Raw genomic sequence first — 13,279 nt, forward strand, 5'->3', positions numbered from 1 at the left:
TGCAAAACAAGAATAGTACCACGAAAGCCAAGTTATACAATCAAGGCCAAATGATTATCTTTAAAAATGACCACACAGACATTCCTAGCTATCTGGCCTTTTCACTCTACCATGTTAAATTTCAAGTGATGGTGTCAAGAACACGCCAAGCTCTTTTAAATTCAAAGGAAAACAGTAATTCTTTGAAAATCTTCACTCTCCTCACTTTTAGCAGAGAGGCAACAGACCAAAAGCTACCTCTACTGAAAAAGACTGTTAAAACTATGTTTGTAACAAATTGTAACAGCAATTTGTAACAAAATTTAAATGAGCTAGAATTTTTTGCCCTTAAATTATGACACTGAAGTTACCTTTCACATGAAATAAAACCAAAAGTAAGGGGCGGGAGAAGGAAACAACTTTAAAAGATGTGAAATGAAAGGAGGCACCCTACTTTCCTCTGTGAAATAACAGAAAATACGCGTATTCGTCTCCGCCCCCAACTCCTGGCACTCAGCTCCTAAAACGCTTGTAAACAGAAATGCTAGGAGAGTCTTTTATTCTTAGTCTTTGACCTTAGGTCCTGACACACAGACCCCAAGTCTCTCGGAAGATCCTGGGTGACGGAAGTATCTTTTGTGCTGAGGCAATGCTTGGTGGAATCCTGGAAAGCTTCAGGATGGGGGCTGGTCACCAGGAAAACCAAGCCATGATTATGAGAGCTTGGAACTTTCAGCCCTACCCCTCATCCTCAGAGGAGAGGATGGAGATCGAGTTAATAATCAATTAGGCCTATATTATAAAGCCTCCATAAAAATTCCAGAAGTACAGGGTTTGGGGAGCTTTACAGGCTGGTGAACGTATGTATTTTATTTTATTTTATTTTATTTATTTATTTATTTATTTTTAATTTTTTTTTTTCAACGTTTTTATTTATTTTTGGGACAGAGAGAGACAGAGCATGAACGGGGGAGGGGCAGAGAGAGAGGGAGACACAGAATCGGAAACAGGCTCCAGGCCCCGAGCCATCAGCCCAGAGCCTGATGCGGGGCTCGAACTCACGGACCGCGAGATCGTGACCTGGCTGAAGTCGGATGCTTAACCGACTGCGCCACCCAGGCGCCCCGAACGTATGTATTTTAAAGATAAGACCTTAGGGGCGCCTGGGTGGCTCAGTCAGTTAAGTGTCCAACTCTTGGTTTCGCCTCAGGTCATGATCTCACAGTGAGTTCGAGCCCCACACTCTCTCCCCCTCTCTTTCCCTCTTCCCTGCTGACATTCTCACTCTCTCAAAATAAGCTTAAAAAAAAAAAAAAAAAAAAGACCTTATGAAAGAAAATGTGGTGTAAGTTATGAAAAAGTGTAAACAGCCCGCATTATTGACTTTAAAGGACAGTAGAGATATGCCAAAAATGCCCCTAATATTTAATAAACAAGAGCAGAGTTTGGCAAACGCTGGCCTATGGATCAAATCTGGCAATATCTATTTTTACTTTTACTGCAACACAGCCAGACCATTTTTTTCATGTGGTTCTCGACCATCTTTTTGCTGTAACATAAGACCTGAACGACTACGACACAAACCCCCATAGAGTCTGCAAAGCAGAAAATCTTTACTACCTGGTCCTTTACAGAAAGCGTGCCCATCTCGGAAACAGTACGGACAATATTTAGTTCTGAACTCACCATTAAGCACCCAATCTCTTTCCGGTTGACTCTTGTCTCCATGGATACACATAGCTGGCCAACTGTCAGAGGAAAAGTAACCAATATTTCAAAAATCTTTAAAAAAGAGGAAATCTAAACTTTAAAAATTCCTACTGAACTATAAATATAAAACCTGAGGCTAATTACCTCAGCGCTGCACTCACCCATCTCTGCGCATCCTTCGAGTGAGGTCATCACAGCGTCTCTTTGTCTCTACAAATATTATTGTCTTATTTTCCTTTTCAGCCATTATTTCCTCCATGAGTTGGATCAACCTGAAAACAAGACGAGCAAAAATGCAGTCATTCAGAGAAGGCCTCCCCATACACTATGTAGAAGGGAGGTCTACAACATAACTCCCCAAAACTACGGTACTTTTTTTTCACATTATGTTCTATACAGCTGGTAACTATCACAACTAAGGATCCGGAATCCTTGCTTCTAAGGACAGTGCTCTGATGAATGATATAAAGAAAGCTAGTAATGCTTTTGATGTTTTGGGGCCTCAAAAAATGTCAGGCTTCTCAAATGCTTTAATTTTGGAGGATAATTAGGAAAGGTTTAATAGCACCCAAACAGTCAAATCTCTCTTACTTGTGGTCTTTTTCACTTTCCATGCAGACATCCACAATCTGGAGGATGTTGTGGTTGGCACTCAACTCCAGATTGCCCACGTTGATCTGGGTGTAATCACGAAGGAAATCCTCTGCAAGCTGTCTTACTTCTTTTGGCCAGGTTGCGCTCCACATCAGTGTCTGCCTATCAGGCTACCAGGAAAAGAAAAAGCTTTCTTTTAGGCTAAGGATTGCAACAGGCACTAGGCATAAAGACGGCAGACCATCAGCTTCACACACCCTGATTTGGTCAACAATTTTACGGATCTGAGGTTCAAAGCCCATATCAAGCATCCGGTCGGCCTCATCCAGTACAAGGTAAGTACATCGGCGAAGATTTGTCTTTCCTGACTCGAGGAAATCTATCAGGCGTCCAGGAGTAGCTATACAGATCTCGACACCTATAAAACAAAACCACAGATCTAGTCAACTAAGAATTCTTTATACGCTCTCCAAGCCTCAACAAACTGAGAAGCACCAGCTCCAGTGGCTGCGCTCAATACCACAGAGCACTAGCTACATTTAACACCATACCTGGAAAAGCATGATGTAAAGACACTTAACGTGTAATTCTCAAATCTCCACCAAGTTTGTCTCTAATGATGTTAAACTTTCCCCTAATAGCATTTCAACCATACCTGAGAATTTCTAACCTGCTGGAATACTGAATTTTTTCCCACAAGGACCCACTATTTTCCTCTTCGATTTCATTCATAAAAATTGATAAAATTCTTACGTGCTAATTTTAAAAAAGATTACCTCTCTCCAAGTCTCGAATCTGGGGACCTTTAGGAGCACCTCCATAAATGCAAGTACTCTTCAATCTAGAACATTTGCCATAGTCATCAGCCACCTGCTGTACTTGCTGGGCAAGCTCTCTCGTAGGAGCCAGAACTAGACACTGAAACAAACATGCACATTAATACACCTCTCCCAAATTAAAAAAGAAAAAGAACAAAAAGGTTATCTAATTCTTTCTACTGCCTAATCTGATACTTTAAAAATTACATGATGGGGAGAGAAGGCAGAGAGTTTAAGACTGTGCACCTGAGTGTGGCAAAAAATTGTGACAATATTTAGCAATTGTGATAGTATTTAGCATGGAATGATGGTTTACTTTTGATACAGGATTCATTACAGTTTATTGCTATTTAAGTGGATTTACAGATTTTATCACCTAGTTTTAACAACTCACAAAATGAACAAGTGGCTTTAATCACGGATTAAATATTAGTAAAAAGAGATAAATAAGAAAGAAGCAGACACTTTCTGAATTCCAGTTTAAACTTTTAGCCAGACACATAAGGCAAAAACAATGATGACTTCTAGAACACTCAAAACAATACAAAATTAGGACTCTTTTAAATAGGTATCGTATACATGGTTATCAATGACTCCTGTTTTGTGTACAGACCCGTTAAGTATTAGCTAACAATAATAAAGCTAATTCTATTAGCCATATGGAATACATGATGTATCTATCATATAATGCAAAGTAACGTGTTACTTCTTTTTGCGAATATTTTGAGACGTACCTGTTTGTAAACACATTATCAAATGCGAGCCCAATTTTTTAAAGATTTAAGTAATCTCTACACCCAACGTGGGGCTCAAACTCACAACTCTGACATCAAGAGTTGCATGCTCTACTGATTGCGCCAAGCCAGTAAGGCACCCCTCAATTTTTTTAAAAAAAGTAAGAATGTACATTCAAAATGTTTGAAACCCACTACACAAAACTTACAGGAAATTGTACTAAGTGAAAACAATCAAACCAGAAAATCATCCTGCCCCAGAAACACTTACAGAAATACTACTTAACCACAAAGAATACACACCCCAAATCTGACTGACATGCAGAGAAGTGACATCATTTCATACTTCCTTTAATCCCTCACAGCACCATTGAGCAATTAAGAACTGTATTTGAATTTACTACACAGTAAATGCCTATATATGAAAGCAGTATATATAACGGTTAAAAGTAACATCGGTTCTGGGGTGCCTGGGTGGCGCAGTCGGCTGAGCGTCCGACTTCAGCCAGGTCACGATCTCGCGGTCCGGGAGTTCGAGACCCACGTCAGGCTCTGGGCTGATGGCTCGGAGCCTGGAGCCTGTTTCCGATTCTGTGTCTCCCTCTCTCTCTGCCCCTCCCCCGTTCATGCTCTGTCTCTCTCTGTCCCAAAAATAAATAAAAAACGTTGAAAAAAAAAATTAAAAAAAAAAAAAAGTAACATCGGTTCAAACTCAAGTTCAGCCATTTAATAGCTGTTTTGGCTAGGGGCGCCTGGGTGGCTCAGTTGGTTGAATGTCAGACTTCAGTTCAGGTCAGGATCTCGCAGTCTGCGAGTTTGAGCCCGACATCGGGCTCCCCACTGATAGTGAGGAGTCGGCTTGGGATTCTCTCTCTCTCCCCCCCTTTCTCTGCCCCTCCCCAACTTGCGCATGCTCTCTCTCAAAATAAATAAAAAATAGCTATTTGGACTAGTCATTTAATTGCACTGTTAAAATTTATCAGTAAGAAAGTATCACTTTCAGATATGGAGGATGGACTTGAGAATGAAATCTGAAAACACATGCAAAGCACAGTGCCTGAAACACAGTGATCAATAAATTATAGTTACTTTTATAATTATAAACACACTTACAATTGGGCCGTCTCCCCTTTCCAAGTATGGCTGGTGGTTAATATGAACAATTGCAGGCAGCAAATACTGGGGGGGGGGAAAGAATGACAGTCTTATTCCAAAACTAAGCCATTATCTTAAATTATCACAGTAACTGATAACACCTAATCACAAAAATGAAAACAGAACTCACAACTGTTAAACACACATGCAATGTAAATTTGAACACAAAATACTTGCACATATCTCACATAACTAAGAAAGCTGAAATACTACCTATACCATCTGAATCACAACTTTTTAAGAATTAAGAATTAATGGGATAATCAGAATAGCAAAATAAGTCACCACAATATTAGCCTTCCCCTCCTGGTGGTACGTACCGCCAATGTCTTCCCAGACCCAGTCTGTGCAATGCCCACCATATCTCGGCCACTGAGAGCCAACGGAAATCCCTGGCACTGAATCGGAGTTGGTTCTGTGAAGTGCTGATCCATCAACACATCCATTACATACTCTGTAAGAGAACAACCGTTACCGCTTTTAGATAAAAAACTAAGAACACGGCCAAGAGAATTCTAAAAAAACTGTTCAACTCATCAAAGAAAAGATTTACCCGGCTTTACATCCCTCCAAGGAAAGTGCTGTTTCTTTCCTTAGTTACTGAATCTCTGACCTGATGACGACTACCTCTCTGAATGCTGCTGCTAGATATATCTACCCTTCCCCTCAATACTTAAAAAAAAAATTTTTAATGTTTATTTTTGAGAGAGAGAGAGAGAGAGAGAGAGAGAGAGAGCGAGCAAGCGAGAGCATGAGTGGGGGAAGGTCAGCAAGAGAGGGACACAGAATCTGAAGCAGGCTCCAGGCTCTGAGCTGTCAGCACAGAGCCCAACGAGGGCTCGAACCCATGAACTGCATGATCATGGCCAGAGCCAAAGTCAGCCGCTCAACCGACTGAGCCACCCAGGCGCCCCCCCCCCTTTAATACTTTAAAAACCACCGCCCTAAGGTATAGAGTGGGCACATGGCTGTCAGTCATGTATTGTCTGCCAAGTCATATCCAGCTAGAAAGCAATTTCATTCTACTTTCTGAAAGAAGGAGACAAAAGTTCTAGGGGAAGATGAAATAAATAAATAAATGAACAGATAAGCATAAAAAAAAAATCTCTTATTCAATTAATACAGCATTTACTTCCAAGCCTTGACATTATAAAACAAAACATTTATCACCACCTTTGTGAAGGGTTTCTATTTGCCTCTTCAACAAAATCCTGAGCCCGAATGAAAACCTTTGAATAACCCATTACCCATGTTTACGGTTCAATAAAAACTAACAAGTAAAATCCTGGATTAAAGAACACTTACGTGGGAAGTTAGCGTGATGGAAGGCAAACACAGGTTTAGGACAAACATCCCCCCCTCTCACTGTAATTTCTTTCTTTCGGCGTAGTTCATCAACCTCATACTACGGAAGAAAACAAAGTAAAACAAGTAAGTGAACAAAGTTATTCTAAACATGCAAAACTTTACTTGCCAATCAAGCTCAACAATTATCATCCATTCCACGATTACACTGGAAAATATATCTAACACTTCTAACAGCTCTTTCACATACATTCAACGCCACCCAATTTGTAAGGATCCTCCCAACTTTGAGTCCATGAAGTGATAATGGTAAGAGTTCCATTTTCTCCATAAGAAAACGAGACACTTCAAAATATTAAGTAACGTGTCCAAGGTCAGAAGTAGGAAGGAGAAACAGTGGAACTTGGAACCAAATGCTCTTTCCATTACACCTTCTTCTGAACAAGTAACCATTTCATGAGTAGAGTCCCAAACAATCACAATGAGGTTAAAAAAAAGACAAACAGAAGTATATTTATACCGATGTTTTATTTTTTTAATTTATGTTTTCAAGTTTATTGAGACAGCACACACAAGAGTCTAAGTGGGGGGAGGGGCAGAGAGCGAGAATCCCAAGCAGGCTCCATGCTGTCAGCACAGAGCCTGACACGGGGCTTGAACTCACCAATGGTTAAGATCAAGACCTGAGGTGAAATCAACAGTCAGACAACTTAACTGACTGAGACAGCCAAGTGCCCCTATATTTATGCGTGTTTTAATTTTAACTTCAGAGATGAAAAAACACGAACCTCCTATACAGTTAAAACCTCCTACATGACCAATTGGGAAGTATACCAATAAACGAAAACCAAACAAATAAGAATCTAGGTACCACACTAGAATAAAACAAGTAATAGCAGTGAGTCAAGACTGCCTAATATGTCAACTTAGTTCATTACTGTGTATACAAAAAAGGTGAAATAAACCCCCAAAACTTACCGGAGTCAGCCTTGCCACTTCCGGATGCTCTACATAAAAATTCTTCTCAAACTTGGGGAGCTCACTCAAATCCCACTTCTTTTTACGTAAACGCTCCCCAGGATTACCAAATTTCTTCGGGGGAAGGCCACCGCCACCTCTTGCTCCAAATCTAGAAGCACCAAAATTTTTACTTTACTGAGTATTTACTTATGAGGGTGGCACCTTAGGTGCCATAAAAAACAAGCAAAAAACTCTTCTCTTAGGATACTACCAGGCCCCTCCAAGAATATGTTTTTCTTACTCAAAGGTATGGAGGAAAAGGGCTCATAAAACTTCCTTTACTAATATTGTTACAGGTATGGTTATGAAGAGTGAAAAATTAAAAACTCTTTTATGCTTACAGATTATGTATCATAGGGATTACAACCAGATTCTGGAATCACTGAAAAGGCTTGAATTTTGACTCTACTACTTAAGATGTTGTTTTGAACAATTCAGCTTCTCTGTACCCATTTCTTATGTAAGTGGAAATACTACTACCACCACCTATTTCAGAGACCGCTATGAAGATGAAACGAATGTGTGACAAGTATTAAAAAAAAGTATCTGGCATAGTATTCAATCAAACATAGTATTCAAGTTAGCGTAACTGTATTCATTCAACAAAGTTACTGTACCAGGTACTGTTTTAAGCAGTTCCCGGAGATATTAAACTGAATAAAACAGAGATTCTCTACTCTCGTATAACAATCAGACACATAGGCAAAGGAAGACATTAGTTTATGTTTAAATTAAAGGCAAGCAGGTGGACAGGTAGAAAGATCCACTTGAAGCAAGTCGCCCCATACCTGCAACAGTTTCGTGGGCTCCTTATCCGTAACTGTGATAAGTACTCCTGTTGTCTGCTAAGCTAAGGGAAACTACCAGGGCCCCTATAAGGCCAGGAGGCTACTCTTCACCTTTAGTTAATGCTAATGAATAGCCAGAAATGATTTATGACCTCTCCTTCCTCGTAACTGCCACCTTTACCTTCTCCTCTTTGTTCCCAGGGAAATAGTACTGTTAACTATAAATGTGCCGAAGAAAACACTACCGAGTCTTATTTAAGTTTTTCTTTTTTGTCTTTTTTTATTTAGTAACCTCTATGCCCAACATGGGGCTCGAACTCACAATCCCAAGATCAAGAATCACATGCTCCACTGACTGAGCCAGACAGGAACCCCTTACTTCGGGTTTTAAAAACTCAGATTTAAGGCCAACCTTTGTTTTATCCAACATTCATAACAGACAAGTTCAACTGGAATACAAATATGACCACTAGGCCAACTTGCAATGTCCTACTCTTCTTAGACCACAAAGATGATCTTCGTTTCTGTATTTCAACCTATTGGAAGTGTGGGCCATTGTTTTGAATACAAGTAGTATACACTTACATGATGTTTCCATTCCATTTCTTTACCTCCCAAAATACTATACTGAATTTAACTTCCCCTTTCCACTCTAACCCACTCACAACATCATCTTGCAGATGGTTCCACATCACAACTGACAGGCAGTAGCTGTATTATTTTAAAGGGCTTCAATTTCCTAGAATTCAAAGTATTCCTAAAACTTACCCAACTAGATAGTTCTCTAAAAACAAAGACTGACCGCAGGAAATTTTCTTGGGACCACTGAGTACCTACACTCAACAGGCAGAACTTGACAGATTCCATGTATACTACTGAACTGTTAACAGAAATCAGGAATCAAAACTGAAGCATGTTACAAAGATACATATATGGAAGACACAGGATCAATGACTTCTTCAACTTGCCCTCAGGCCCAAAGGTCAAGAGATCAAAGACCACCTGGGTCAACTTTCCTCCCTATAAAGGAAGCAACAGTTCTAAATAAGTAGGTAAGTCAAGTATTTTGATTGTCAGGTTTGCAAAGAATTATAGTACCAATTTTGAGAGACTATCAGCCTAGTTTATACTATTTTTTGAGACTGTCAGCCTAGTTTATACTATTACTAATTTATGTAGTTCCTAGGTGCTCTTTCAATGCTGCTGCATTCCAATGCTGTCCAGACCTTAAACTAATGATCTACAAGAGAACTTTGGAAAGTCAGGTTCCTTTAAAGGCTTATTCAAAGGAAGGTTTTTTCCTCCCGTATCATCTTGACTATTTCATTCTCCAAGACATACTACTCTATACTACAAATATATTTTGAAACACGGGATTCTTCAAAAATATGCTGCACCTTTATAAAGCTAACACAAATAAGATAGCCTTTTACTTTCACAGAATTTTTGAGCACATATCCTAATCCCTGACATACCATACTGTTCATTAATGTCTTGATTGCATATTAAGTTTGACTTTGCAATAAATGCAGCTCTTAAGATTCAGCAACATCATGCCAGTTTAAATTTACAATGTATAAAATGTTCAAATAACCCATTGTTCAAACTAAGAATCCATTTCAGCTGTTAACACTCAGTTAAGAAAAATAGCAATTTAAATCGTAAATGAAATTTCATGGTAAAGGTAGAATTAAGACACAGACATGAAAAAGTGTCATTTTGTTGATATGAACCATTTTTAAAGCCTAAAATGTCATCTGATAGTCAATATGGGATAAAGTAGGGATCAGTAATTCACTTTTTCCTCTTTTAAAACAATTTATTTTTATTATTACAGCATATATACGGTGAAATTAAGTATTAAACCAAACACCCACAGTAAAGAGGACATTATCAGTACCTTGGTAGCTCCCTGTGCCCACTTCAAGTTCACAAACCCCCTAACAACCATCTCAAATTTTGCTTAATAGTTTTGTCATATACGTCTTTATAGCTATTATCCTTTTACCACATTTTTTTTACTTAATGTTTGTGAGTCATCCATGTTGATGTTAAGTTTTTTGTTTTCACTGTTGTGTTGTATTCTACTTGTATAAATACCCACACTTTATCCAGACATACACAGGAGCTGTGTCCACTGTTAACATGAACAACGCTGGTATAAACGTTTTGTATACAAATGCTGGGGAAGGTGTACAAGGTTTCTCTGCATTTGAATGTCTACAGTATAAAGCCTAAGAGGGGAATTACTTGGTCATTTTCAAATTTCCTAGCTAACCTCAAATTCCCTTTCCTAAATGGTTGCACAGAAACTCACTCACTTCTAAATTTAGCTATACTGTGAAACACTAAGCAAACATTCCACTTCTAGCCCTCCAAATGTAACACGAAGATCAAATATTTTCCTTCCTAACAAAGCATAAATAATCTTTTATTTTGCAACTCGAATGATAACTGAAGTGCTTGTGACTAGTGCGTCTGGGACGCGTGTATCTGAACCACAAAAGACAAAAATGTTTGGAGAAAACATCAAGTAACAGAACACCCTACTACAAAGAGACAATTTCACATGGCATCTTGATTCCAGAGAACAATGCAAAGTAAAGGCAAGCGTTATGCCCATCTTCAGTTGAGAAAACAGGCTCACAAAGGTCCAGGGTCTTGCCCAAGGTCACATATATGTTAATAAGCCGCGTTCCATTACTTTTTATCCGGAGGTTAAGACTTTTATTACATAAAAGTAACAGCAGAAACCAACACGGAGCTCTTAAGCAACTTCTTCTTTTTTACGGATTTTAAGTTGAATCTCAGTATCTGCGAAGACGTCGGGCCTAATTTTATTAACTTCCAACCCAGGAACCGTGGCATTACCCCGCCAAAAACTTTCAGGCTAGGCCGCGAAGCTAATACCCGACACCAAGCGGAGAAAAAGAGACCGAAACACGGGGGGGTGGGGAGGAGGAGGGACCCTAAACTCACGATTTAAAAAAAAAAAAAAAAAAAAAAACCCTCCCTCCTCGAACAAGATCGTTTGGATCGCTAGCAATTCCACTGCTTTGCTGTCCAATGTGCTTCCTTCGAATTACCTGAAATACGACTAAAGGTGATCTAAAAATACGTTTAAAACGAGAAGTCAGCCTTAGGGTCTCTAGTTAGTTTCCAACCGGGTTTCCAGCTCCATTAACAGTGGTCTCTGGCGGCCGACCACCTAAGGGAAGCCATTTGGCGTCAAGATTTTCCCAGGCCGAACTCGGAGACCTCCTCCTCCTCTTCTCAGCAAGAACATCCGTGGTTTCACAGATGAGCGCTGAGGCCTGGAGATCAAATGACTTGACCAAATTGGCCGGGCTCGAAATGCCGGGCGGCGAGGCGAGGCCGGGCCGGGTCTGCGGCGCTGGGGCGGCCGCGGCCGCTCCCCGCCACGACGGCGGTCCGCAGAGGAGGGGCTGGGGCGTCGCCAGGCCGCCGCCGCCCCCCGCCGGCTCACCCGCGATCCCGGGGCGCAGACCCGCGCCCCACACCGCCATTAAGTCCCCGGTCGCCTCGCCTCCCGGAGTCGGGAGCGTCGCTCCCGGGCCCGCGGTCCGCTCCAGGTCTCCCGCTGGGCCGGAGGCTGCGGTCTCCTCAGGAAACAACCTTCCCCCTCCCCCCCGGCCCACGCACACGCGAGGCCTTTCCTCTCCCCCTCCCCCCTTACCCTCCACGGTCACGGTCCCGGTCCCGGTCCCCAAAGCCGCCTCCGCGCATGGTCCCAAACGGATAGAGATCTGGGAGCGGGGCACGGATGGCCGGGCTCGGGAGGGCCTGCGGCTCCGGTCTGGTGACGACCGATGGCGGCGGCGCCTCCGCTGTTGGGGCGGCGGCAGGCGCGGCGCTCTCTCGCTCCGACGCGCTGTCTCCCGTCGCAGACGCCACCGTCGCCGCCTCTCTCGTCGGAGACGGGAGCAAAACACAGAGAATCGGGGTTATAAAAGCAGTGGGTAGGTTTGGCTACGCTCAAACCCGGCAGTGCCGCGGTCTAGGCGTCTCCTTCCTTCCCAGCGACTGCACAAAATGGCGGCCGGCGCTGAGACTGCTCCAGCTTAACGCTACGTACGTCGGAGACGATACGTAAACAGCGTCTTGGAATGGCCCGAGGGCTTCGCGGCGTCCTAAGGGTATTCTTGGAAGCACTTTACGTCAGTTGCGCAGACAAGCCCGTTTTGCATCCAGTAGAAGAAAAAGAAAGTACGAAGCGGGCGTAGAGTTCTCGCGCCACCTGAACTAGAACGTGGGGTGGGGTGAGGGGAAGAGCCTCCGGTGCGACGTAACATTCTTTGCGTCGTTAGCCGGCCCACTATTGCGGAGATGCGCAGTGTGCGTAACGCATTCTGTTTGGAGAATAGAGGATTTTGCCGTGCTCCGAACGCGGGACGGTCTCCCGTCCTCCTTGTGCGAGTTGCTTTGCGGAGACAATAACTGTCCTCCATATTGCAGTCGCCAGGGGTCAGGGCCTTCAAGCGCCTTAAGCCCAGGAGGGTCTTCAGGGTCCCTGGCCGGCGCTCCTAAACAGCGCTGCCGGCTCCCTGGCCCCGCCGGCCTGGGCCTGCCGTCACGGGCCGCGCGCCTCGGCGCCATTTTCTTTCGGTTGCCTCTGGCTGCGCCGTCGCCGGCAGCCATGATGGATGCGCCTCGTCCGTTCTTCCGGGAGGCGGTCAGTCGACGACGTCTCAGTTGGGTTCAAGTCCTCTCCGCTACGCCCGGTCCACACCGAAGTGCTGTTTCTGAGCCGAATGTTTCCGCTGTCCCCGGCTGAGCGCAGTCGGCTAGCAACGAACCAAAACGTGGGTGGGGTCCCTGTTGAGATAGACGCCGGGGTCCCTTGGCCGCCGTTCATCTCGGCGCGGCCTCCGGAGGCCCTCGGGAGACCCTTGGCGCTCTCCGGAGACGAAAAGGCTCAAAAGCTGTGGCCTGTAGACACGGAAGAGGTGAAGGCATAAGCACGTGTTTCTAACCAGGCCGGACGGCGTTCCTCTCCCTCAATTCCTTCTAACGTCCAGCCTCCTGCTTGCTTCTCTCCCAGACTGAACTTCAGTCTCCCAAGCAAGGCCGGATGGTGTCGCAGAATCGTCGAGCAGCTAGGGCCCTCCGAACAGCTCATCTGTCGTCTCTTTTGTTTTCTTTCTACAGATGGGAG

At 43.1% G+C, this 13,279-nt stretch overlaps 1 protein-coding gene across 3 annotated transcripts in view; it reads right to left on the minus strand.

The window, feature by feature from the left end:
- DDX17 (DEAD-box helicase 17) overlaps window positions 1-12,189 on the minus strand; it is a 21,107-nt gene extending 8,918 nt beyond the window's left edge. Inside the window, exons 1-10 of one of the 3 annotated variants that reach the window (XM_019835568.3) lie at window positions 11,801-12,189; window positions 7,274-7,424; window positions 6,296-6,395; window positions 5,311-5,444; window positions 4,949-5,014; window positions 3,060-3,201; window positions 2,541-2,701; window positions 2,281-2,453; window positions 1,851-1,961; window positions 1,666-1,727 (exon numbers count right to left, since the gene is read on the minus strand). In XM_019835568.3, coding sequence (XP_019691127.3) covers window positions 1,666-1,727; window positions 1,851-1,961; window positions 2,281-2,453; window positions 2,541-2,701; window positions 3,060-3,201; window positions 4,949-5,014; window positions 5,311-5,444; window positions 6,296-6,395; window positions 7,274-7,424; window positions 11,801-11,850 — 1,150 coding nt within the window. In that variant the 5' untranslated portion in view covers window positions 11,851-12,189. Of the gene's footprint in view, window positions 1-1,665; window positions 1,728-1,850; window positions 1,962-2,280; window positions 2,454-2,540; window positions 2,702-3,059; window positions 3,202-4,948; window positions 5,015-5,310; window positions 5,445-6,295; window positions 6,396-7,273; window positions 7,425-11,189; window positions 11,735-11,800 lie in introns of those variants that run through there. The other 2 variants (XM_045062361.1, XM_045062362.1) reach the window with 2 other exon arrangements.
- Window positions 12,190-13,279: the final 1,090 nt, after the last annotated feature.

This window comes from Felis catus, chromosome B4, assembly GCF_018350175.1.
Source record: "Felis catus isolate Fca126 chromosome B4, F.catus_Fca126_mat1.0, whole genome shotgun sequence".
NCBI lineage: Eukaryota > Metazoa > Chordata > Mammalia > Carnivora > Felidae > Felis > Felis catus.